This window comes from Didymosphaeria variabile (assembly GCF_027946475.1).
Source record: "Didymosphaeria variabile strain IMI 356815 chromosome Unknown scaffold_5, whole genome shotgun sequence".
NCBI lineage: Eukaryota > Fungi > Ascomycota > Dothideomycetes > Pleosporales > Didymosphaeriaceae > Didymosphaeria > Didymosphaeria variabile.
In genome coordinates, this window is record NW_026611624.1 from 329,186 (window position 1) to 350,841 (window position 21,656).

Sequence of the window (21,656 nt, forward strand, 5' to 3'; positions counted from 1 at the left end):
ACCAGTGGCTTGTATAAACCCCCTTATCTAGCGCACCCATCGCTCGCACGAGTGCATGGTCGGGTGTACGGCTACACTTCCATTTAGTACGGACATAAAGGAAAACACACACGGTTTAGCCGAGGAAAGGGGACGCTAGAATCCTTTTTGTTAGACTGGTTTCGATGTTTGAAAAGACCCGTAATGCCTTGCCAACTGTTGGGGTAACAGGTGGAGTCTCTCGTGAAGGTCACCGTCACACAGTCGAAGGCGGCTCAAGTCGCAATGCCGGCAGGATGAGACGTGCATGGTGGCGGCATGCAGGGAGCGCCACGCGGGAATGGAGTAACGTTGAGCTGAAGCAACGGCATGCGGGAGGCGTTGACCGAAGCAACGCCATGCAGGAGGCGTTGAGCTTACGAACGGTACCCGCCTTGATCCCGGCTTGGCGACGGACTTGGAATATGCAGGTGTGAAGGTTCCTTCGCGTCATGTGGGCTGAATGCAGCATCCCACGCAAGTGTACTAGGATACCTAAGGTAGAGTACGAGAATGATCGACCTTCGCGCTGATAAAGGCGCGAAGGGCGAAAGCCGACTGACAAATGGCTTCAGCCCGCTCTGGGGTATGTGAAAGTGGCAGATAGCACAGACCACTTTACTTTTTGGTAGGGTTGGAAGAAATGAGCGCGGACTTTCCGCGGAGTTCCCGCGCAGTTTCCGGTTTCTGTCTGCTCACTGCAAGGACAGGAACGACAGCCACTATATATAAGTTTGTCACACTCCCCACGCCGCGCTTCCTTCCTTTAGCTCCCGTTAGCTGCGCTTAGATCGTAATTCTATCGCATCAATTTAACTGGGCACCATGGACCGCACACACGACCAGAACGACCCTGAGAAAGCCGTCCCAGAGCTGGATCTCGAAGGCGAGACTCCACGGGGCCGCCAGAGTGCCGCCGATTCTGTGGTTGGAGACAAGCCAGTCGACGTCGCAAAACCGCACGACGACGGTCCTCCAGATGGCGGTACCACAGCGTGGTTGGTGCTTCTAGGATCGTGGTGCTGCTCCTTCTCGAGCCCTGGCTGGATCAATAGTGAGTGTTTTCTCTCCTCTGGCACCATGCATTCAGGCAATGTACTGACGGAAATGCAAGGCGTGGGCAGTTTTCAGCAATACTACGAGACAGGACCTCTGAAAGACTACTCCAGCAGCACTATTGGCTGGATCCTGTCCCTTCAAATCTTCTTCCTCTTCGCCTTGGGACCCTTCGTGGGAATTCTGTTCGACAACTACGGACCGAGACCGCTTATAATCGTTGGGACGCTCTTTCACGTCTTTGGACTGATGATGGCATCGTTGGCAAAGTCTTATTATCAATTCATCTTGGCCCAAGGAGTGTGCAGTGCCATCGGAGTAGCATGCCTCTACTCGCCTGGTAAGTTTCACTTGTTTCGCGCTTGTGTAAAAGGCGTGCGCTAACACAATGAAGCTCTTATGTGTCTTACAACCTGGTTCAACAAGAAGCGTGGAGCAGCGATGGGTGTTATGGTCTCTGGCTCGTCCCTTGGGGGTGTTGTCTTTCCCATTAGTACGTGTCGCCCGGCTACAGAACTGATATGTCTGAGCTGACTTTATTCCCCGCGTTTAGTGATTGCGCGCATGGTTCCTAGGAACGGCTATCCCTGGACAATGAGAACTGCGGCCTTCATCATTCTCGGTTTACAAATCATTGCGATTTTTACAGTCAAGCCGAGAACCAAGCCGGTTCCGAAGAAAATGCCCATGGGACGATTGGCGGCGCCCTTCACAGAGTTTCCATATGTGATGATGCTCATTGGATTTTTCCTCTTGACTTTCGGAATCTTCATCCCCATCACCTATCTGGCGGTGCAGGGCTTTCAGGAGGCACATATGTCGGAGGAGATGTCGCAATATATTGTGGCCATTTTCAACGCCTCAAGTCTCTTCGGCCGCCTCGTCGCTGGCGTAATTGCTGATAAGATTGGAAGATGGAACGTCTTCATCATCTTCTGCGGTCTTTCTGGCATTGCCGAATTCGCCGTCTGGATCCCTGCCACAACCTCTTCCGTGGTGATTGGCTTTGCCATCATGTTTGGCTTCGTGTCAGGAGCGTTCATAAGTCTGTTGGGAGCCCTGCCCGCCTCGGTGTCCCCATTGCCCGAAATCGGCTACCGAATGGGTGTTGTCTTCTTCGCGATCTCGATCCCTGCCCTAGTCATGGCGCCTATCGGTGGTGCTATCTTGCAGAATGGATCCAACGGCTGGCTGGACGTAAAAATCTTTGGTGGTGTCACTGCTATTGCAGGTACGGCAATCATTTTGGTCTCGAGGTTGATGTATACCGACAAGAAGCTTCTCAAAGTATTTTAAGCGTGGAGGAGACGGATGCGGTGATGGGGCATGAGAGGAGTACTTGGTTCGGTAACAAACGCAAGCTCTGGGATCGGAAATGCTCCCTAGATTAGAATGTAATGCCTATGACTTGCTGCCCTTGTGCATATACAGGGTTCAGATGTCAGCTGTAATCCTATGCAAAACGCATACTTCGGAAACCGTTGACGCCTGTTGCATCCCCTTGAACTTATTAGGAGTTTTGTTCAAGCCTCGGCTTTCCTCGTAAGTGAGCCGCCATCGTTACTCGATTATGTGCCTACACTACCGGCATGCTCGAGTGAGCAGCGCGGTAGGGATATCTGGGCCTTTTGCGGTCTTTTACGCTGGAAGGGTGCCCTGTGCGTGCATGCGAATGTTGGGCCGACATCTGAACCCTAGCCAATAGGCTACTTCCGGAAATCCTACGCACCCGGATTCTGTGTCATGCTGCCGAGACATTACACGCCTGCCGTGATCTGCGTCTGGGTGAGGTGGCCTGAGGTTGAGGTAAGGACGAGTGGGGGTTACACTAGTGATACAAGACTGAATTAAGGCGAACTAGTGCTCCAACTATCGTGAATCTGGGCTAGTAATGTGCTTGTTTTTGTCAATCTAGCGACTGCAATCGAGACGGCATATGCACTGCGAAGGGCGGTCAAGAGCCCCATGACATAAGAGGCGACCAATTCAAGCACACAATCCGATGACTCGCTGGATTTCATGACCTGATACGTGCTACACGGACAAGATATCGGAGAGTACCGTGCAGCGCAGCCTATCCAACGCCCCAAGGGACATGCTCGCCGCCACTTACTGCATGGCCCGTATGAAGTCCACTGCCTCGTGGAATATATCTCTTACAATCCTTAGGAAAGTACGGATGCGCAGCGCGTTAGGGGTTTCCTCCTGGTCAAAGATCGAAAAGGGGCCCGATCACCCCCAGCCATGCTACGCAACAGTCGTCCTCATGGTGTAGAAGCATAAGGTTCGGGCCGTTCTTAAGTCTACGTAAGCTTATGTCGAAGGCGAGGGAACTTAGGTACAGAAGCTTGATGACGGAAATGTTGAGAAGCCCACACGCCCTTTTGATAGATAATACGCACTCAGAAGTAAACGGGCCGCTTCGACCATCTTGGCACAGGGAGAGGCGTAAGCTTATTCTACGGGTGGCGTTACAGCTTACGCTGGTCTGCACCCCACAACATCGTTTCGTAAACCGTACTATCTGCCTACTCCAGCATTACCCCGATTGAAGCTCTAACCCTATCTATCTCTAACCTGAAGCGGTCCTCACTGCATGCCTAGCAACGGCAGACTCAGTGTTTCGTATCCTTGCATTCTGCTTCGGTTCTCGCACAATCGCGTATGTCTCCTAAAGGAGAAGGAGGTTATGGTGAGTCGTGCTCACCCCATCCCTAGCATATGCGGTACGGACATGGTCACCAAGCCACGCATCCTTTATAACATACGTACGAGATGTTTTGAATACGATAAATCCCGCTGAACACAAAGGCTAGGAATCCGGTGCGCAGGGCAACAGAGCCTCAATCACAGAACCGATAACAAAAAGGAAAGAGAAAACCAAGTATATCATGTCACACCGTCAGTCGTGTGATCGTTGTCGGCAGCAAAAAGTGAGGTGCCTGCGAAGCGACGATGCAACAGGTAACCCTGCTTCGCTTCCTCGGTGCGAGCGATGTACAAAAGCAGGCGCAGACTGTACTTACAGCCGTGAGTGCCGACCATCTTCCCCGGTGCAACTATTTTGGAATACCGAAATAAGTGTGAAAGTCACTACTAATTCATTTGCCGCAGTCACGTCCACAGCCGCGAGACGACGTTCCAAACATCACTCCATCCAGGCATCGGCACCAAAAAGTACCGACAACCATCTGAGCAACACCTCGTGGTTCGAGCAAAACCTAAGCGGAGCGTTTTACGTGGGCGGGCCATCCCTTGGAACCGACTTTTCCGATCTAGTAAATCAATCGCCTAGCCTTGATGAGAGCGAGAACGTTGCTGGTTTCAATTGTTGGGATGCAAACCTACCGCCTTTTTCGACATCCCCGTTGAACTCCCTAACGGCACTATCCGTACCAGACGCGACCTTCATCCCTACTGCTCCTTCGACGACCGACGGCCACGACGACAGCGATGAAAACGACGCAGATCCCACTGATACACTATCTTCGCAGCTGGCGTCTTTAAGTCAAAGGGCTACACAGACGACGCGCCGCTTAGTACGCCCCAATCGTGAGCCTCTGACCGTGTCATCGTCCGAGGTGAACGAAGCGTTGGAAATAGTCAATAATCTGATACATATTGTAAACAACATCACCGCGCCGGACCGAGACAATATCACGCTCGATGCGACGACCACAGATTACGGGTTGGCGCTCTCAGCGCTCGCGTGTCATCAACATCTCATAGCGCTCTTCGGAGCCATCTGCGACGCCATACACCAGTGTGTACAGTACAAACAGGAACAGATGCAACAACAGCAACAAAAGCAACACCGGAGCCGGCAAAACAGTAATGTAGGACCATCTGTCGTGGCGCAGTTTGTCATGGTGCTTCAGCTGATGATGCACCTGATCAATCGCATGGATCGAAGTCTTTTCCAAAATAGTTCATCGGCGTCGCAATATCCGGGCTTGTTCACCGACGGTCACACCACCCCCATCACACCTGATTCAGTCAATCAGCATACGATTGACCCCAAACAGATCGAAGAAGCCGCGAATGGTTCATCGGCACGTGGCGGTCTTGTCTTCCTCGTGCATGACCTCGTGGAAACACTTCCCAAAGAGCACGAGAAGTTGAGGCAGTCCATACAGAGACTACAGATAGACATAGACCATTCTTCATTTCACTGAGGGGAAAAGAAACGAACACCATCACTACAAGGAAATTCATGTTTTACTAGCGCATTTCTTTAGAAGATCCTTCCAGATTTGTCTCCGAATTGAAAGGCATGGGTAGATGGATGAGATGTTATCCGAATCGGCTTCAGTATGCTTCCCCCAGGTCTCATCGTAAACATCTGCCGTGCTGTGGACCAAGAGATAATGCACGCCGAGCCGCAACGAGCGGCCATCGCCACCTACCGCAGCCAACATGGGTCTATCGAAGAAGTAACTGAAGCTTAGCGGTTGCTGGAAAGCTGGTGAGTCTATTGATGTCACAAATATTACGCTCTACGCTGCCCGGGAGACATAAAGCTATCTCAGCACCCCGCACAATCAAGGCAATCAATCAGCGAAAACTCAGCCCTCAGCAAAAATTAGGAACTTGTAATCAATATACAGAAGCTTACTGAATGAGATCCTCTACTTTCAAGATGAATGATTCAGAGTGTTGCAGCCCGTATAGCGAAAACAAGCGTTAGCATGTGCTAGATTGATCAGGTTGATTAGTGACACAGTACTGATCTGGGCCTGGAATATACAGCCGGGATAGGCAGCAATAGCCAAGATTCCAATTCAGAGGTAAGGCCCAGTATAATCTGACTTCCTATCGTAGTAAATTGGCTAATGAAATCAGCTCTTACAACATAGACGAAGAAGGCTTCCTACTTGGTCTCACTACCCGCTCAAAGAGGGCTCACTGTATGAGACGGCCAATTTATCATACGAGCAATAAAAGAAGACAGGCAATCTAAGATAGTAATCACGAGTGAATCCCCCTCCCAACTTGCACATGTGCCGAAAGTTCAGCTCTTGATCTAGACGTCCATTAGGCTACCCCAGGCAACCGAAAATCGGTCTGGATCAATGAACCCCACCCATAGACTACATAGGCTTCATCGCCTTATCATTATTTGGCTGGATGCGTTGGGGATATAGGCCGTGCATGGCTCAAACATGTGTTTGATCGGTCTACTAGGTAGACGGCCTAACGCTCCTGCCGACTACTCAATCCCAACAGCCATGGCTCCCACCTAATCATGGGCTTTATCGAGGACTGTGACCGAAACTTAATCCTTCTTCTGACATGCATTGTCACGTAATCTGGCATACATCTAATTGGATGAATCGACCCGTGCGTTACATCGCTTCTACATGTGTTCCGTGGCGTACCGAAGAAGGCCCTGACTGATGCAACAATCCCGGTATACCACGTTTGGTGTAATGCGTGGAGACGTCCGGCGTGCAGTGGTCAGCTTTCACACGGACTTCGTGTAACAAATGTCACGTTTCCTCCTGGATGCCACGTTTATACGAATGTTTAGCGACTTCCCGCAGCCCTTATCACGGAGATTATTGAAAACAAAGAAGGACCCTGTATGCATGGCAAGGGTTGCAGGAGTTTACTAAACCTTGGAGTGTTTATCATTGCCGCGTTACGCTTACGCACTCGCGTCTTCGGCATGTGCATGAAGACTTGCATTCGATATCATCACGAAATTGAGCACGTTTCTCGGCCTCGGCCTAGCCCGATACGAGGTTATTATTCAAACCCATTCGTAAAAGTTCCAAGCTAATGGCTTTCCTCGTTTACAGAGCCTCCGCCACCTAATATCGTCTTCACCACCGATGGATGCGCGCTCTCTGGACTCTCATCAGGGATCTCGAAATCGAAACGGCAGACATCCTCGTCAAAGTCGAATGGCAGATCGTACGTGGATGTGATCCTTGGCGAGGCGTTAGCTATGATAAGATAGAGATAATCGGTGTAGTGATCGGCGACTCACTTGTACCAATGTTCAAGCTTCTTCACTTGGTATTCATCCAGTGCCGCTATATCCTCATGATAGCTTATGAAAGCGTGTTCAAACCCTTTGCTATATTTGATGGGGTCCGTTAATGAAGGACCACCCACGTATAAACGGCCATCCTTGATACACGGCAGAGATTTCAGCGCCTTGGCCTCACGCAGAAACACGTCTTTCAGTTCCTCAGTTACACCAGGTTTAAACCTAAACAGGACTGTAATGTCGAGAGGTCAGCAGGGAGCAACCTTGGCCAAATTCGATTTTTAGGAAAGATAATGCAGCAAGGTTACTAACCGATGTGCATGATCGTCATCTTCAAGAAGTCTCTTAGGATATGCTGTTGAATATGTAGTGTTATCAGGCAAGCTTTCGACTGTAAGCACGAATGGGGGATCGAAGGACAGCTTTCCAGTAGTTTCGGCTTTTGTATCAACAAACCTTGGATGAACACATGATACTTGGACCTTTTTCTTAGCACCACTGCTAACGGATATACGGAGTCAATACGGAGTCAATACGGAGTCAAGGAGAGAGTTTTTTCCAGCTTACCCAGTGCTTCAGGTGACGAAGTTTCCACTACCGAATCGGCGCCGATTCGAGCGACCGATGTGCCGATATGATGCCGACCGGCTTCCTAATTGATCGCGGACTTCCGGGCAACATCAAACAATTAGCTGCCGGTCTGTCCGACACCGGTCTAAGGACTGAGCAGGATCACCTGATGTGTTTATGTTCGCGACAAGAAATGCCCCGAGTCGCGATCCTATGGTACTATATCGCGCCTCGGGTCTATTGGATTGAATTATAGCTGTACTTCTAGTATTCGAATTTACACATCTCTTCTTCAAATCTCTGACGTGAACACTACCGTTGCCTCGTGTCAATTCCATACCACGAAATGGCGGGTCTTGTGGCAGCGTTCCTTTCACCAGGCTTCCTGATCTACGCTTTCTCGATCCTACTTGTCACCAATGCTGTGGTATATCTCGTCGCTACTCTTCGTCCGAAAGCTTTTCCTCCTGGGCCACGGGGGCTCCCCGGCTTCGGCAACCTTCTCCAGCTCAACAGGGCCTTCCCTTACCTCACATTAAGCGAATGGGCCAAATACTATGGCAAAGACACTCCAATTGGAGTCAAAAAGGGCGCGAGCAACGTCGTGGTCTTGAATAGTGGCCGCCTAGTTCGCGAATTGTTTGATCAGCGAGGCGCCGTGTACTCTGACCGCCCTTGGCAATATATGAACAATACTTGGGTGTTCAAAGACGACATCAGAGCTGCAATTCAACAAAACAATTCAGCCTGGCTGACCCTATGGCGCAAAGAGTTCACCAGCAACTTTGGCCAGGCAGCTGTCACGAGACATCGACCAATTTACGATGCCGAGACAGCTAGGCTCTTGGTCAAGTTACTCGAATCTCCGAACGCGAGAAAGAAGGATCTGGAAACCATCCTGGTGTGCTGGATGATGAGTGCGCCGACCTTGGGGGTGTGTGGTAGGCGTCCGGACGGTATGGAAGATCTGGGGTTCTTTGTCGAAGACTTTATACATTGCAGTGATGAGTATTCCGCTCTCACAGCACCACACCCAAGAGACGTCTTCCCTCTTCTGCAATATCTCCCAGAGTTCTTCGGGATGGCCGAATGGAAAATCAGGGCTCGAGCCCTCAGAGAGACCGTTATCGGGATGGGAACCAAGTTCGTAAATGCTGCTGAACAACAGCGCGAGGCCCTGGACGCTGGCAAACCGATCGGGTGGGAGAGCGTTTTGGCAAGAATGTTGAAGCAAAGGCGGGAGAAGAAGGAGTACATGTTCACGACGAAAGACATTGGCAATACCGCGTTTCACACAATGGCAACTGGCTGGGCGACATCATTGGCGACACTGACGACCATTCTGATGCTCCTAGCAAAGGATCCAGAGCTCCAGCAGAAGATGAGGAACGAGGTTCTTGAGGTGACAGGAGGAGCAACGCCTAAGCCAGCTGATGTCCCCAAGCTAAAGTACATGGAGGCTTTTTGGTACGAGGTATGGCTACTCTCAAAGCATCACTTGTGATTCAACGAACTAAACCGTCGTGTATAGGCTCACCGCTGGCGCCCCGTCGCTCCACAAGCCTTTCCCCACGCAACATCTCAGGATGATATATACAATGGCTTCCGTATCCCCAGGGGCACTGCTGTCATCGCTAATGTCTGGAACATTCATCATAGCGAGGAGGATTATGAAGAACCGGAAAAGTTCATCCCAGAACGATTTTTGCGACATCCTTTCGGCATGCGATCACACGAGGGAACACACGATCCTGCTCGCCTGGAGGCATCGGGCGCGCGTGTCACATACGACTTTGGGGCCGGGCGCAGGATATGTCCAGGCATGTATTTGGCGAAGCATAGCGTACTCCTTGGGTTAGCCAAGATGATCTGGGCTTTTGATATCTTGCCGCCCAAGGGAAAAGAGATTGATCTGGACCTGGAGACCGGCTATATCCAAGAAGTTGCCCTGCGCCCGAAGGACTTCGATGTCAGTTTCAGGCTGAGGGTTGGTCGAGCTCCGGAGGATATCACGAATCATTACTCCCAGGCGTATGAGGCTGAAGCCAAAGTGATGGGATGGGAAGATGGCCAGTTCAAGTGATCTGATTAAGTACACCTTGCATCGCTTTCTCACTCGTAGAGGATGGCGGGCATATAGGTCAGCAGCAATGGTTACGTATAAGGACTTCATGACGAGAAGATCTCTCCAATGACAAAATTGTATTATTATGGGACAAGCAGGCCTTTGTTCGGCTATTGTTGGCGCTGAAGTAGCGATACGCGCGAATGGAAGTGGACGTTTGCATGAACCAAAAACATCTGGCATGCTTTAAGTCGACATTCTGTGGCCTTAGACCCATCATGAACTTAAACATATCATTTTTGTATTTTTGTCATCTCTACCACAGTGCTCGCGTTGCTCTACTGAATGACCACCGCATTCCACGATGCCGTAGGTACACAGGGTAAATCAACAGTCTAATTCGATATATGTGACTGATAGAAAGTCCAAATGGCGCTTTAGAGTCCTTTTACTAATCAAGATACCACAAGTGAGAAGATAGTAAAGCCGCTGAGGAAAGGTGCACCAGAGTCCAAACATGTCTCATGAATTCTTTGCATTCACTTGCTTAGGCTAAATGAGACATTTATACCTTGAAGAAAGCCCCATCCCGAACCTCTCAGAGATTCATACGCCTTTGCAGGAAATCCAGCTGTGTGTTAAGAATGTATTCGTAATCGCCAAAGATCCAGTCCATATGATTCTTGCCTTTCAAGATGTCCAACTCCTTGGGCTCGTTCATGTGCTTGTAACACCTGAGCTGGTCCTCAACTGGACAAGAAACGTCCAGCTCGGGAGTTACCATCAGTGTCGGAGTGGGGCTGATGTACTTGACAATGTCGCAAATATTCCATGACAAGGCTTTGTAGTAGGTCTGCACAGAGATCTTGTTCTCGATGGGAATGCCGAGCCGTTGCAACTGGGGGATCATGTCGGCAGGCATTTGGAGACCGTTCGGAATGCTTCCATCTTCGTTGACATAGGGAAGAAACATGGGTTCTTCGCCCTCGAGACGCATAGCGCGGTCGTGCATGGCGAGCTCAAGAATGGGTTGGCGCCTCTCTGGTGAGCCACTGGCATCGATCATAGGAGCGACCGCGATCACGGCAGCGATGCGCTTACTATTATTGGAATTCATCGTTAGTGCATGCTTGCCTGACACAAAAACAGGGAGATCGATCAAGGACAGATGAAAGGTAGAGGGAGTACGGGAAACTTACTCAAAGGCGGCTGCACCGAGGGTGACATTGCCTCCAAAGCATAGACCCCAAAGTGCAATCTTGGTCTCGTCAACCAAAGAGAGCTCCTTGAACCATGTTACTGCATCATGGAGATGTTCAGCCATGTTCCTTGCGTCGATCTGTGCACGAGCGTGAGTTTTGTTTTAGTTGAACACAACGGCGGGACCAAACTCACGTCATTCCGAGGCTCTCCGCCACTGCGACCAATACCTTTCGGGTCATAGAGAAACGTGGTGATACCATGCTCTTGAAACCACTTCGCGAGGTCTGGCAGAATTGCGTCTTTGGGCATGTTGAACTATTTACACACGTTAGCTGACAGGTGCTTCAAGACAAACAACAGAAGGCGGATGTCATGGGCACGTACTCCTGGTGTCATGATCATGCCTGGGCCGCGCTGCCTAGCGGGAAAGAGCCAACCATGCAGCTTGACCCCGTCGAGTGTGGTAATCTCATGATCTTCACGCGGTAGAACATCAGCCTGACGGCTGAGTAGGTCGGCAGTAGCAGCTGGAGCCATTGTGATAGTTTGGGCAAATGTTGAAGTGGAGGCAAAATAAGAGGACTCGAGTAATTGCTGAAAAGTTCGGGTCAATATGATTGTATACCTACATGCATTCCAACACGCACTGTGTAATACTAGAAACTCCTGGAATAGGCAGGTAGTAATCGATGACTCGAGATCCACAAAGGTAGTCGCGCTCGGCGGACCGAATCGGTCGGGATCGGGATCGGGGTCGGTTCCCAATCCGGCAGTGATTCAGAGTACAACCACCCAAATAGGCGCAAAACGGCATGTTTGTAACAGGGTCGGAATAACAGTCTTAGTATCTGCGTTATCTAATGTGTGCACCTTTCTACGTGAAACGCGGCAACGCGACAATGTAGGGTCTCCGAGTTCCGGAACAGACCCATGCTTTACTATGGTTTACCCACGATAGGCAATGCACATAATTGTGCTCAAGATTTTGTCTTGTGGTTATACCAGAAGTCACTGCTCTAGATGACAGTAGTAGCATGCCGCTTTAAACCTTACTCCTGGTCTACAACACCAGTCAACACATGTAATGGCAAAGTATTGTTTTCTCGTCAATGCTATTCGCACTTTTTCTTAGCTATAGTAAGCTCTGTCTGATATCTCTGGGTGTGATCAATTGATAATATGACTGTGTCACCCTCGAGCCGCAACGACAGAGCACACGAAACGCAAGCTTTGAAAGGCCACAGACGCGTCCATTCGATACCCTCATCACGCTATCTATTTCTCAATCTATGCTCAAAACATTTCAGCCACCTATCCCATCAATGGCACTACAAGTTTCTTTGCATGCACTTTCCCAAGCTTCATATCCTCCAGATACTCCGGCAGCTTCGACAAACCGCCTTCCTGCACATCCAGTGGGTGGTGCCTGACTCTCCCGTCACTGAGCCACCCCTCAGCAAGGGCAAATAATTGCTTGCCAAACTCTCTATGCTCGGGTGATGGAGGCCGCCCGTAGGTGCCTGTCATATGAACTCCGTCGCCCATGATGGCATCGGCGAGGAACCAATCTGCACGCACGTCCCTACGCGTGTATTTGACGGTAGTAGTGAGGTTCTCGAGCGCAATGTAGCTACCACCCGAGGAGCCAATGGCACCGTAGCACATCTTCATGTTCGTGCTGTCGGTGACACAGTCGAGGACGAAACGGAGGCGGTTTTCGGTGTGCACGCGGATGTCAGCCCCGCAGTTAGGGGAGTGATAATCGAAACAGGCTGCGGCGCCGTACGATTCGCACAGAGCGTTGTTGGCAGGCGAGCAGGTGACGATAGGAGTGTACCCGGCCCTAGCGAATGGATGTTAGTTAGAGATATTAAGCGTAGTCTATACAGTCCACTTACATTTTCAGTAGTTGCGTTGCCATTGTGCCTGTGGCTGTGGCACCTCCACAGATGAGCACAGTTCCACCTGCGCCCGCTTGCAAAGGCAGCTCTAAGCCAGGGTGGGCAAAGAGGGCCAAACCGGCCGTGGCCAGCGAAAGGCCAATCGAGCATGCCTGCTCAAAAGAGAAATCTTTGGGAACGTGGCAGCTGATGTCTTCTTCTGCCAGTGCATATTCAGCAAAAGCACCGACAGTCTTGTCCCAAGGATCTGAGCCGAACGTGGTGGCAAGGACGCGGTCGCCCTCTTTGAATCTCGTGACTCCTTCTCCCACCTTTGCCACGGTGCCGGCAAAGTCACACCCGCCTAATGAACCGGGTGACTTGTTAAAGTCCACAATTTTTGCGTCTCGTGGGTTCATAGCGACGGCATGCACACGGACGAGCAGTGAGCCTCGCTGTGGAGTGGGTATGTCGAGTTCGTGGTCAAGGCGATAGCCGCCCGATTCGGCACCCACAAGACCATTCATAGTAGGCATGATAAAGATGTAAATCAGTGTACAAGATCTTTCAAAATCTAACAATGGATTAAAAAAGTATTATCTTTGCGATTCTTAGTCTTGCACTTTCTCGGGATTTTTTTCTTTGAGTTTCAAGATCCAGCCGCATCGCGCACCGGTGCCGATCCATCTCAGATCCGGAGACTCGGCACCGATGCAGCATCGGCAGGATCCTGTTCGAGATACGACGATAGTCCGCACCGCGATTGCCACCGCGTCGGAATTCTCAGTTTCAGATGTCCACGACTTGAGGCTCCATCATCGGGACCGGCGGGATGCGCTCCGGAGTCACTGTCCAAGGCCGCATCGGTCACCTCTAACACCTAACGGGCTGTACGTACACAATATATGTGCTAGTATTGACCACTTCAATATTGAATTTTTCTTGGTCAGGAAGCAATGAATCCTTAGCTTCCTGTGACAAACCCTTCCTTCATTAACATCACGCCTTCCTTGTCACCAACACTACAACTTATACAATGGGGAGCTACGACGAGACCGACTCGTTCTACACGCGCGAACCCATCGCGATTGTGGGTAGCAGCTGCCGCTTCCCAGGTGGAGCAACCTCTCCATCGAAGCTATGGGAGCTCCTAAAAGCTCCCCGAGACGTGGTGCAGGAGATCCCCACCAGTCGCTTCAGCACCACGGCATTCTACAATGCGAACAGTCAACATCACGGAGTAAGATAGCATGCCCTGATCAGATACTCCTGTAGTTAGCTGACTAGAAGCGACAGAGTGCAAACGTCAAGCACGCCTATCTTCTCGATGAAGATCCTCGTGCTTTCGATCGGGATTTCTTTTCGATCAACCCAAAGGAGAGCGAGGCTATGGATCCTCAGCAACGGATGCTGCTCGAGACAGTGTATGAGGGTGTTGAATCGACCGGCTACTCGTTGCAGCAGCTCAAGGGCTCGTCTACCGCTGTTTTCGTCGGATGCATGAGCTACGATTACCAGTTTACTGCTATCAGAGGTATCGACAGCCTGCCTCAGTACCACGGGACCGGCACTGCGGCTTCAATACTGGCTAACCGCGTGTCGTACTTTTATGACTGGAGAGGTCCGTCGGTAAGCATCGATACCGCGTGTTCGTCCAGTCTGGTTGCGCTGCACCAAGCAGTGTCCGCCCTTCGGAATGGAGAAGCCGAGATGGCGGTCGCGGCAGGGTCGAATTTGATCATTGGACCTGAACCATTTGTTAGCGAATCTAAGGTTTGTTGTACCACTACTGGGGAACCTCAGCACGTGCTGACAGGTGCTATTCAAGCTAAACATGCTGTCACCCAACGGGCGCTCCTTTATGTGGGATGCCGCTGCAGATGGTATGTTGCAATTGGCGCATGACAACTTCACACGCTCATGAAAACCAGGCTACACTCGAGGAGAGGGCTTCTCTGCCATCTTTCTCAAGACCCTTAGCCAAGCCATTGCTGACGGTGACCACATCGAAGCTATCATTCGCGAGACGGGCGTGAACTCAGATGGCAAGACGCCAGGTATGCTGCCGACGTTATTCCTCCTGAGCTTTGCTGACTACAAACAGGTATCACAATGCCCGACTCTGAGTCGCAGGCACGACTTATCCGGGAAACGTACGTTCGGGCTGGACTCAACCTGGATCGCGAATCCGATCGTCCACAGTACTTTGAGGCGCATGGCACGGGAACTCAAGCCGGTGATCCAATTGAAGCTCGCGCCATTTCAAGCGTGTTCTTCCCTAACGGCAGGGAAGGCCAGCTCTTGGTGGGAAGCATTAAGACTGTCATCGGACACACCGAGGGCACTGCGGGAGTAGCTGGCGTACTCAAGGCGGCGTTGGCAGTCCAACACGGTCAGATTCCAGCAAATCTCCATTTCAAAAACCTCAACCCCAAGGTTCGACCATATTACGCAAATCTGCGCATTCCGACCGAGACAGTAGAGTGGCCTGCACTCCCGCGAGGGACCCCGCGTCGTGTCAGTTGCAACTCGTTCGGTTTTGGGGGCACCAATGCCCACGCCATCATTGAAAGCTGGGACGGTCCTGGCTCTCTAAGGAACAGCCACCCGCTGAACGGCACAACGCCGGACGTCCGTATTTCGAACGCACCAGGTGGTGGACCCTTCGTCTTGTCTGCTAATTCGGGTAATGCTCTGGCTGCTGGAGCTGGAGCACTGGCAGGTTATCTTCGCCAACACCCTGAGACGGACCTAGCCCAACTTGCACATACTCTATTCCGGCGGACAGAGTTCCCGTTCCGCGCCGCGTTCTCTGCAACCTCAGCGGAGCAACTTGCCGAGAAGCTCGAGGCAGGGAAGGATGCCCTCAAGGGCAGCACACGTACTGCAAATATTCCTGAAGTGCTTCCGGTTCGCATTCTGGGCGTATTCACTGGTCAGGGAGCACAATGGGCTACCATGGGAAAAGAGCTCTATATCGCCTCAGATTTGTTCCGAAACGCCATAGACCAAATGCAACAAAGTCTAGACTCCCTTCCTGCGAACGACCGCCCCGACTGGACCTTGGTCGATCAGCTGAACGCGCCGGCAAAGATCTCCCGCGTTGGCGAAGCCGCCGTTTCTCAGCCGCTCTGTACTGCTCTCCAAATTGCTCTGGTACATGTCCTGCGTGCCGCCGGTATCGACTTCTCTGCTGTTGTTGGGCATTCGTCAGGCGAAATTGGCGCTGCGTATGCTGCGGGATACCTTAACGCCACTGATGCGATCCGAGTGGCATACTACAGAGGCGTTCACTCTCATCTAGCGCATGGGCCGGGAGGCAAGCGCGGTAAGATGATGGCCGTTGGCATGTCGCTAAGCCAAGCAACCACGTTCTGTGGCGAGTTTGGTGGGAGGCTTGCCGTGGCTGCCAGCAACTCCCAAACGAGCTGCACGCTGGCAGGCGATGCTGAAGCGATTGAAGAGGCCCACGCTCGATTAGAGGAAGAGGGAACTTTTGCCCGCATCCTGCAGGTCGACACGGCGTACCATTCTCACCATATGAAGCCTTGTGGCACCCCATACCTCGAATCCATGAAGGCATGTGGTGTCAAAGTCCAAAAACGCCGTAACACACAGTGTCGATGGTACTCCAGTGTCTTTGGTCCGAACGGCCGTATCCGATCGTTTGACCAGGCTGATGGCCACCTCCTCGAGGGACAGTACTGGGTCGACAACATGACGCAGGCCGTGCTATTCAGCCAAGCACTTGCGAGAGCACTCAACGAAGACCAGTACTTTGACCTTGCTCTTGAAGTTGGACCGCACCCGGCTCTCAAAGGTCCAAGCTCCGAGACTATAAAGATGTTGACCGGTCTCTCACTTCCGTATTCTGGGGTTCTGAAGCGTGGGCAGAACGCAACAGAATCATTTGCTGACGCCCTGGGGCTTCTGTGGAAGTTGTTCCCATCGACAAACCCCATCATCACGTTCGATGGGATACGTCGGGCGTTCCCGAGGGGCAAGTCGCAGCAGCTTTCCATTCTTAAAGGCCTCCCAGCTTACTCGTGGGACCATCCCAATCTCATCTGGAAAGAGTCGAGAACGTCTCGTATCTTCCGTACCCGGAAAGAATCACGCCACGAGCTTCTAGGTCATTCTGATACGCATGGCGAACGTGACAAGCGCGAGGTCCACTGGAAGCAGCTCATTAGGGTGAATGAGCTGCCATGGTTAGCAGGCCACAAGATCCAAGGCGAAATCCTTTTTCCAGCATCTGGGTACCTCGCGATGACATATGAGGCGGCCATCCGCCTTGTCGATGACCAGCAGTCATTGCGTCTCGTAGAACTACACGATGTCGACATTATGCGTGCGATGCGGCTCGAAGAAGACTCCCCGGGTCTTGAGGTTGTCTTCACTATTCGTGTTCTGAGCCAGTCTGATGACGGCATAACTGCGGAAGTTGCCTGTTACAGCGGTGCGGTTGACTCGGTCCAACCTCTAGACGCCCCTCAAGCTAGGCTGACAACCCATTTCACCGCCGGTGTGCGGATCTCACTGGGTGAGCCCCATAAGGATGCCCTGCCTCGGCGGGCTGAGCCACGACTTCCCTTGGATGCCTTGGACATCGACCAACTCTACGAAAGCCTTGCCAAAGTAGGCTACAACTACGCGGACCCTTTCCGAGCGAAGTCCGTATCCAGGCGGCTCAACAGTGCCGCTATGACGGTATCTCCGCCGCCCACAGGCTCATCGATACGTGCGTCTATGCATCCTGCGCCTCTTGATACCACTATTCATGGTCTGCTTGCCGGCTTTTCGTTCCCAGGAGACGGCCGATTGCAGACCATCTATCTACCGAGGCGAATTGATTGTGTCAGAATTAGCATGATGACTTCCGAGTCAACTGATTCTATCCTTACAGTTGACGCCAGAGTAACATCGGCCAATGAAACCAGCCTGTCGGGCGACGTGGACATTTGCAATGCGGGCGATGCTAGTACTGAAGTGCAGATACGCGGACTCCACGTAACAGCCGTTGGACAGCGCCAGCAGCCCTGGCTCTATGCAGGCACAGCTTGGGCAAGAGACGCACGCTTTGGTATTGAACCCGGTCATGGAGCCAAGCTTTCGGAGGCAGAGCAGGAGCTTTACGAGCAGCTTACACGCACGGCACACTTCTACTTGCGCCAACTCAAGAAGAAGATCTTGCCTCAGGAGCTGATGTTGATGGGCAAGTTCCGCAAGCACATGATGACCTGGGTTCTTGAACATCTACTTCCTCAGATCGATGCTGGGCAGCATCCAGAGGTCAGACCTGAGTGGGCAAACGACACGATGCAGATGCTGAATGAGTGGCGTGCTGCTCATTCCCCGACCAACAATGACATGAACATTCTTCATGCCATGGGCAAAAATCTCGTCGGGATTGTCCGCGGAACCACACCGCCCTTGAAAGTGCTCACGCAAGATGGCATGCTTGATCGTCTGTACGTTGAGGGCCTCGGTGCAAAGGATGGCAATGTCGACATAGAAGCCATGGTAAAACAGCTTTCGCATCAGTATCCCCGGATGCGCATCGTCGAAGTCGGAGCTGGTACGGGCGGCACTACACGCGCAGTCCTGGATGGCCTAGAAAATCGGTATGCGTCCTACACATACACGGATATTTCCACGGGCTTCTTCGAGAATGCTCGAACGGTGTTTAGCCAGCAAGGCAGCAAGCTCGCCTTCAAGACACTTAATATCGAGAACGATCCAGCAGACCAGGGTTTCACTCCAGGAACGTTCGATATGGTGGTTTCTTCAAACTGTCTGCATGCGACACGAAGTCTTGATGAGACTTTGCGTCACTGCCGACAGCTACTCCGCCCTGGTGGTCGCTTGATGTTACTTGAAATTACCCGAGATTTCTTGCCAACTCAGCTTGTCATGTCCACACTCCCAGGATGGTTCCTAGGCATAGAAGATGGGCGAGTCTGGGCACCGACCGTCAGTCTCGAACGCTGGGATGAGCTGTTGAAAGCTAACGGCTTCTCTGGAGTCGATATCAGCTCGACACCTTCCTTCTGCTCCGTAATCGTGGCACAGGCGGTCGATGAGACGGTGCAACTGCTCCGCGAGCCCCTCGCTGTGGCTCCCGAGGGACTTCCGCCCCTGGGCGATGTCCTGATCATTGGTGACAGTGCCAGTTCTGACCTGGGATCGAAGACGCAGGCAATGATTAAGGCGGTTGCTCCATCGAGCACTATTACCATGTTCCCTAAACTCGAGGGCATCGAGGTACCCAAAGGAGCGGCTGTTCTCTGCCTTGCCGATCTTGAAAGCCCCGTATTCCGCGGCATGACCGAGAAGAGATTCACTGGGCTGCAAGAAGTCATGGGGACGGCTGAAGTGGTCCTGTGGGTGACCACGGGTGCCAAGTCTGGTAAGAACCCTGATGCCAACACCACTGTAGGGTTGTCGAGCACTCTGCGGGCTGAGCGCATGGACCTCAGACTCCAATTCCTGGACGTGGACGACCCGTCATCAATTGAACCATCCATGCTGGCGGAGATGTTTCTGCGCCTGGCTTTCCAGGATCCGGCCAAGAATGACGAATTGCTCTGGACCCAAGAGCCCGAACTTGTGTTGAAGCAGGGCGCCCTATACATACCCAGGGTTATACCCCGCGATAGCACCAATCGTCGGTCGGCCGCAAGGCTTCGGCAGGTCACGCAGACTACGAGCCTTAAGTCGAAAGGTACGGCCGTGGTGCTTGGAGAACGGCAAGAAGCATTCGAGTTACAGGCTGCCACCATCAGTGGCGTCGAAGCAGACAAGATACGCTTGCAGGTCACCGCTTCCTCACTCCATACTCTGACCTGCGAAGGCTACGGACCATTGTATGTATGCATCGGTAGCGATGTGGCTTCCGGAGACAAGATTCTTGGTCTTTCGTCGCTGAACAGCTCCTTCGTTGATGTTGCTGCGGACCGCGTACTGTATCGCTGGCAGCAGAAGAAGCCAACCGTGGATGACACGGCACAACTAGGCCACTTTCTCGCAAACATTCTTGCAGAACACCTGCTTGGTGGCTTGCAAGGGCCTGTGTGGGTCCACGGCGCACCAAGCGACCTCAGCGAGGCTATTGACGCTGGCGCTCGTAGGCGGGGGGTCTATGTGTTCCAAACCACGTCTGAGTTGACGACGAGTCCAGATGTCAACTTCCTCCACCCCTACGCGAGCGAGGATGACATCCAAGACGTACAACCCAAGGGCCTGCACGGCTTTGTCAACCTGGCGCATCCGCAGCACGAGACATTATCTGCGTTTATTCGCGCGTCTTTGCCAGCCTCTGCGATCATGAACAAGAAGGTGGAAGATCTCACCGTCGGCCTGAGCCTTCCTTTGCTTATTTCTCTGGCCAACGAGCATCTTCGAGGCGGCTCGCAACTTCATAAAGAACATCATGGGGTTGTGGGTGTCGACAAGCTCCCAGCAGTGAGAAGCAAAGAGCTGGGACTCGCAGCTGTTGTTGACTGGAGCACTGCCGATACTGTTAGTGCCTTGGTCCGGCCGCTCGAGCATCGTGGGTTGTTTGCTGCTAACAAGACTTATCTTCTCTGCGGCATGACGGGAGACCTGGGCATATCGGTTTGCTTGTGGATGGTAGACAACGGAGCTCGGAATGTTGTCTTGACCAGCCGTAAGCCTAATGTGTCTGAGAGTGTCCTCAACTATCTTTCCCGCAAAGGAGCCACAGTGCGACCCATGGCTGTTGACATTTCGAATAAGGACTCCGTCCGGGCAGCCTACAGCAAAATCAAGGCAACGATGCCGCCTATTGGTGGTGTAATGAACGCCGCTATGGTTCTCCGGGATCGCCTGTTCCATCGTATGCCTTGGGACGACTTTGCGGCCGTACTGGGGCCGAAGATGGTGGGATCCGCGAACCTTGACGAAGTCTTTGGTGACGAACAGCTCGACTTCTTCATCTGCTTCTCATCTACGACTTCGATCGTTGGAAGCATTGGCCAGTCCGCCTATGCTGCCGCAAACCACTACATGGCGAGCCTCGTTGAGCGTAGGCAGGCTCGGGGCCTAGCCGGCTCAGTCCTTCACATTGCCATCCTAACTGGGTTCGGATATATTTTCAGGCGCGATTCCGACCATGCCGAAACCATCTATAAGGCCATTCTTCCGCGGTTCAATAGAGAGTCAGAGTCAGACTTGCACGAGATGCTTGCCGAGGCCATCATAGGCGGGCGTCCTGGCTCGGGTGAGGCTGAACTCATCACGGGTATCAGGCCAGTCTTCCAAGGCGAGTGGCGCGATGACCCTCGATTGTCTTGCTACGTGGGCCAGGAACAGGTGGACGAATCCAGCGAAGCGCAAGCCGACGGATCCGTCAGCGTCAAGGACCAGCTTACCGCGACCGAAGACCCTGCGGAGTCCCTGGCCGTACTGGAAAAGTGCTTTGGGTTGGCTCTCGGTAATTTGCTCGAAATCGACCCAGAGAAGCTGGATAACAGTCTGCCTGTGACCAGTCTGGGCATAGACTCCCTTGTGGCGATCCGTATCCGCGAGTGGTTTCTGAGAGAGACGGGCGTCGACGTGCCTGTTTTGAAGCTCATGTCAGACACATACTCGATTTCACGCATGTGCGATGATGTCTTGGTCGATTGGCGGAAGAATAACAAGTCCTAAGTGCGAGGGCATCGTGAGGAAGAGGATGCAGGAGAGCAACTGGAGATGGAACAAGTCGATTACGGAGGTTGGCGTATCGGCTAGTGTGGTGGCGCTTTACGTGATTGAAATTGGTTACACCCGGCCGCTTACCGTCCGGTCTTCTCAACTATAGACAGTCCTACATATCAAAACAATGTTTTTTTACCGGCCAAGCTCT

The 21,656-nt window shown here is 52.2% G+C and overlaps 6 protein-coding genes across 6 annotated transcripts; 4 read left to right on the top strand and 2 right to left on the bottom strand.

The window, feature by feature from the left end:
* Positions 1–843: 843 nt before the first annotated feature.
* N0V89_006555 (uncharacterized protein) lies at positions 844–2,370 on the top strand (the record flags this gene model as incomplete). The annotated part of the gene is made up of 4 exons (XM_056215325.1): positions 844–1,072; positions 1,133–1,414; positions 1,469–1,567; positions 1,628–2,370. 4 exons carry the CDS (start codon positions 844–846, stop codon positions 2,368–2,370), a joined length of 1,353 nt encoding a protein of 450 aa, XP_056069572.1.
* Positions 2,371–4,029: 1,659 nt separating this feature from the next.
* On the top strand, positions 4,030–5,249 carry N0V89_006556 (uncharacterized protein; the record flags this gene model as incomplete). Its single annotated transcript, XM_056215326.1, has 2 exons — positions 4,030–4,038; positions 4,236–5,249. 2 exons carry the CDS (start codon positions 4,030–4,032, stop codon positions 5,247–5,249), a joined length of 1,023 nt encoding a protein of 340 aa, XP_056069573.1.
* A 2,736-nt stretch (positions 5,250–7,985) lies between these two features.
* Positions 7,986–9,722, top strand: N0V89_006557 (uncharacterized protein; the record flags this gene model as incomplete). The annotated part of the gene is made up of 2 exons (XM_056215327.1): positions 7,986–9,113; positions 9,171–9,722. 2 exons carry the CDS (start codon positions 7,986–7,988, stop codon positions 9,720–9,722), a joined length of 1,680 nt encoding a protein of 559 aa, XP_056069574.1.
* Positions 9,723–10,302: 580 nt separating this feature from the next.
* N0V89_006558 (uncharacterized protein) lies at positions 10,303–11,216 on the bottom strand (the record flags this gene model as incomplete). The annotated part of the gene is made up of 3 exons (XM_056215328.1): positions 10,303–10,804; positions 10,904–11,043; positions 11,100–11,216. 3 exons carry the CDS (start codon positions 11,214–11,216, stop codon positions 10,303–10,305), a joined length of 759 nt encoding a protein of 252 aa, XP_056069575.1.
* A 1,002-nt stretch (positions 11,217–12,218) lies between these two features.
* Positions 12,219–13,323, bottom strand: N0V89_006559 (uncharacterized protein; the record flags this gene model as incomplete). The annotated part of the gene is made up of 2 exons (XM_056215329.1): positions 12,219–12,750; positions 12,806–13,323. 2 exons carry the CDS (start codon positions 13,321–13,323, stop codon positions 12,219–12,221), a joined length of 1,050 nt encoding a protein of 349 aa, XP_056069576.1.
* Positions 13,324–13,823: 500 nt separating this feature from the next.
* PKS19 (Polyketide synthase 19) lies at positions 13,824–21,457 on the top strand (the record flags this gene model as incomplete). Its single annotated transcript, XM_056215330.1, has 4 exons — positions 13,824–14,027; positions 14,075–14,560; positions 14,736–14,844; positions 14,892–21,457. 4 exons carry the CDS (start codon positions 13,824–13,826, stop codon positions 21,455–21,457), a joined length of 7,365 nt encoding a protein of 2,454 aa, XP_056069577.1.
* Between the last annotated feature and the right edge of the window lie 199 nt (positions 21,458–21,656).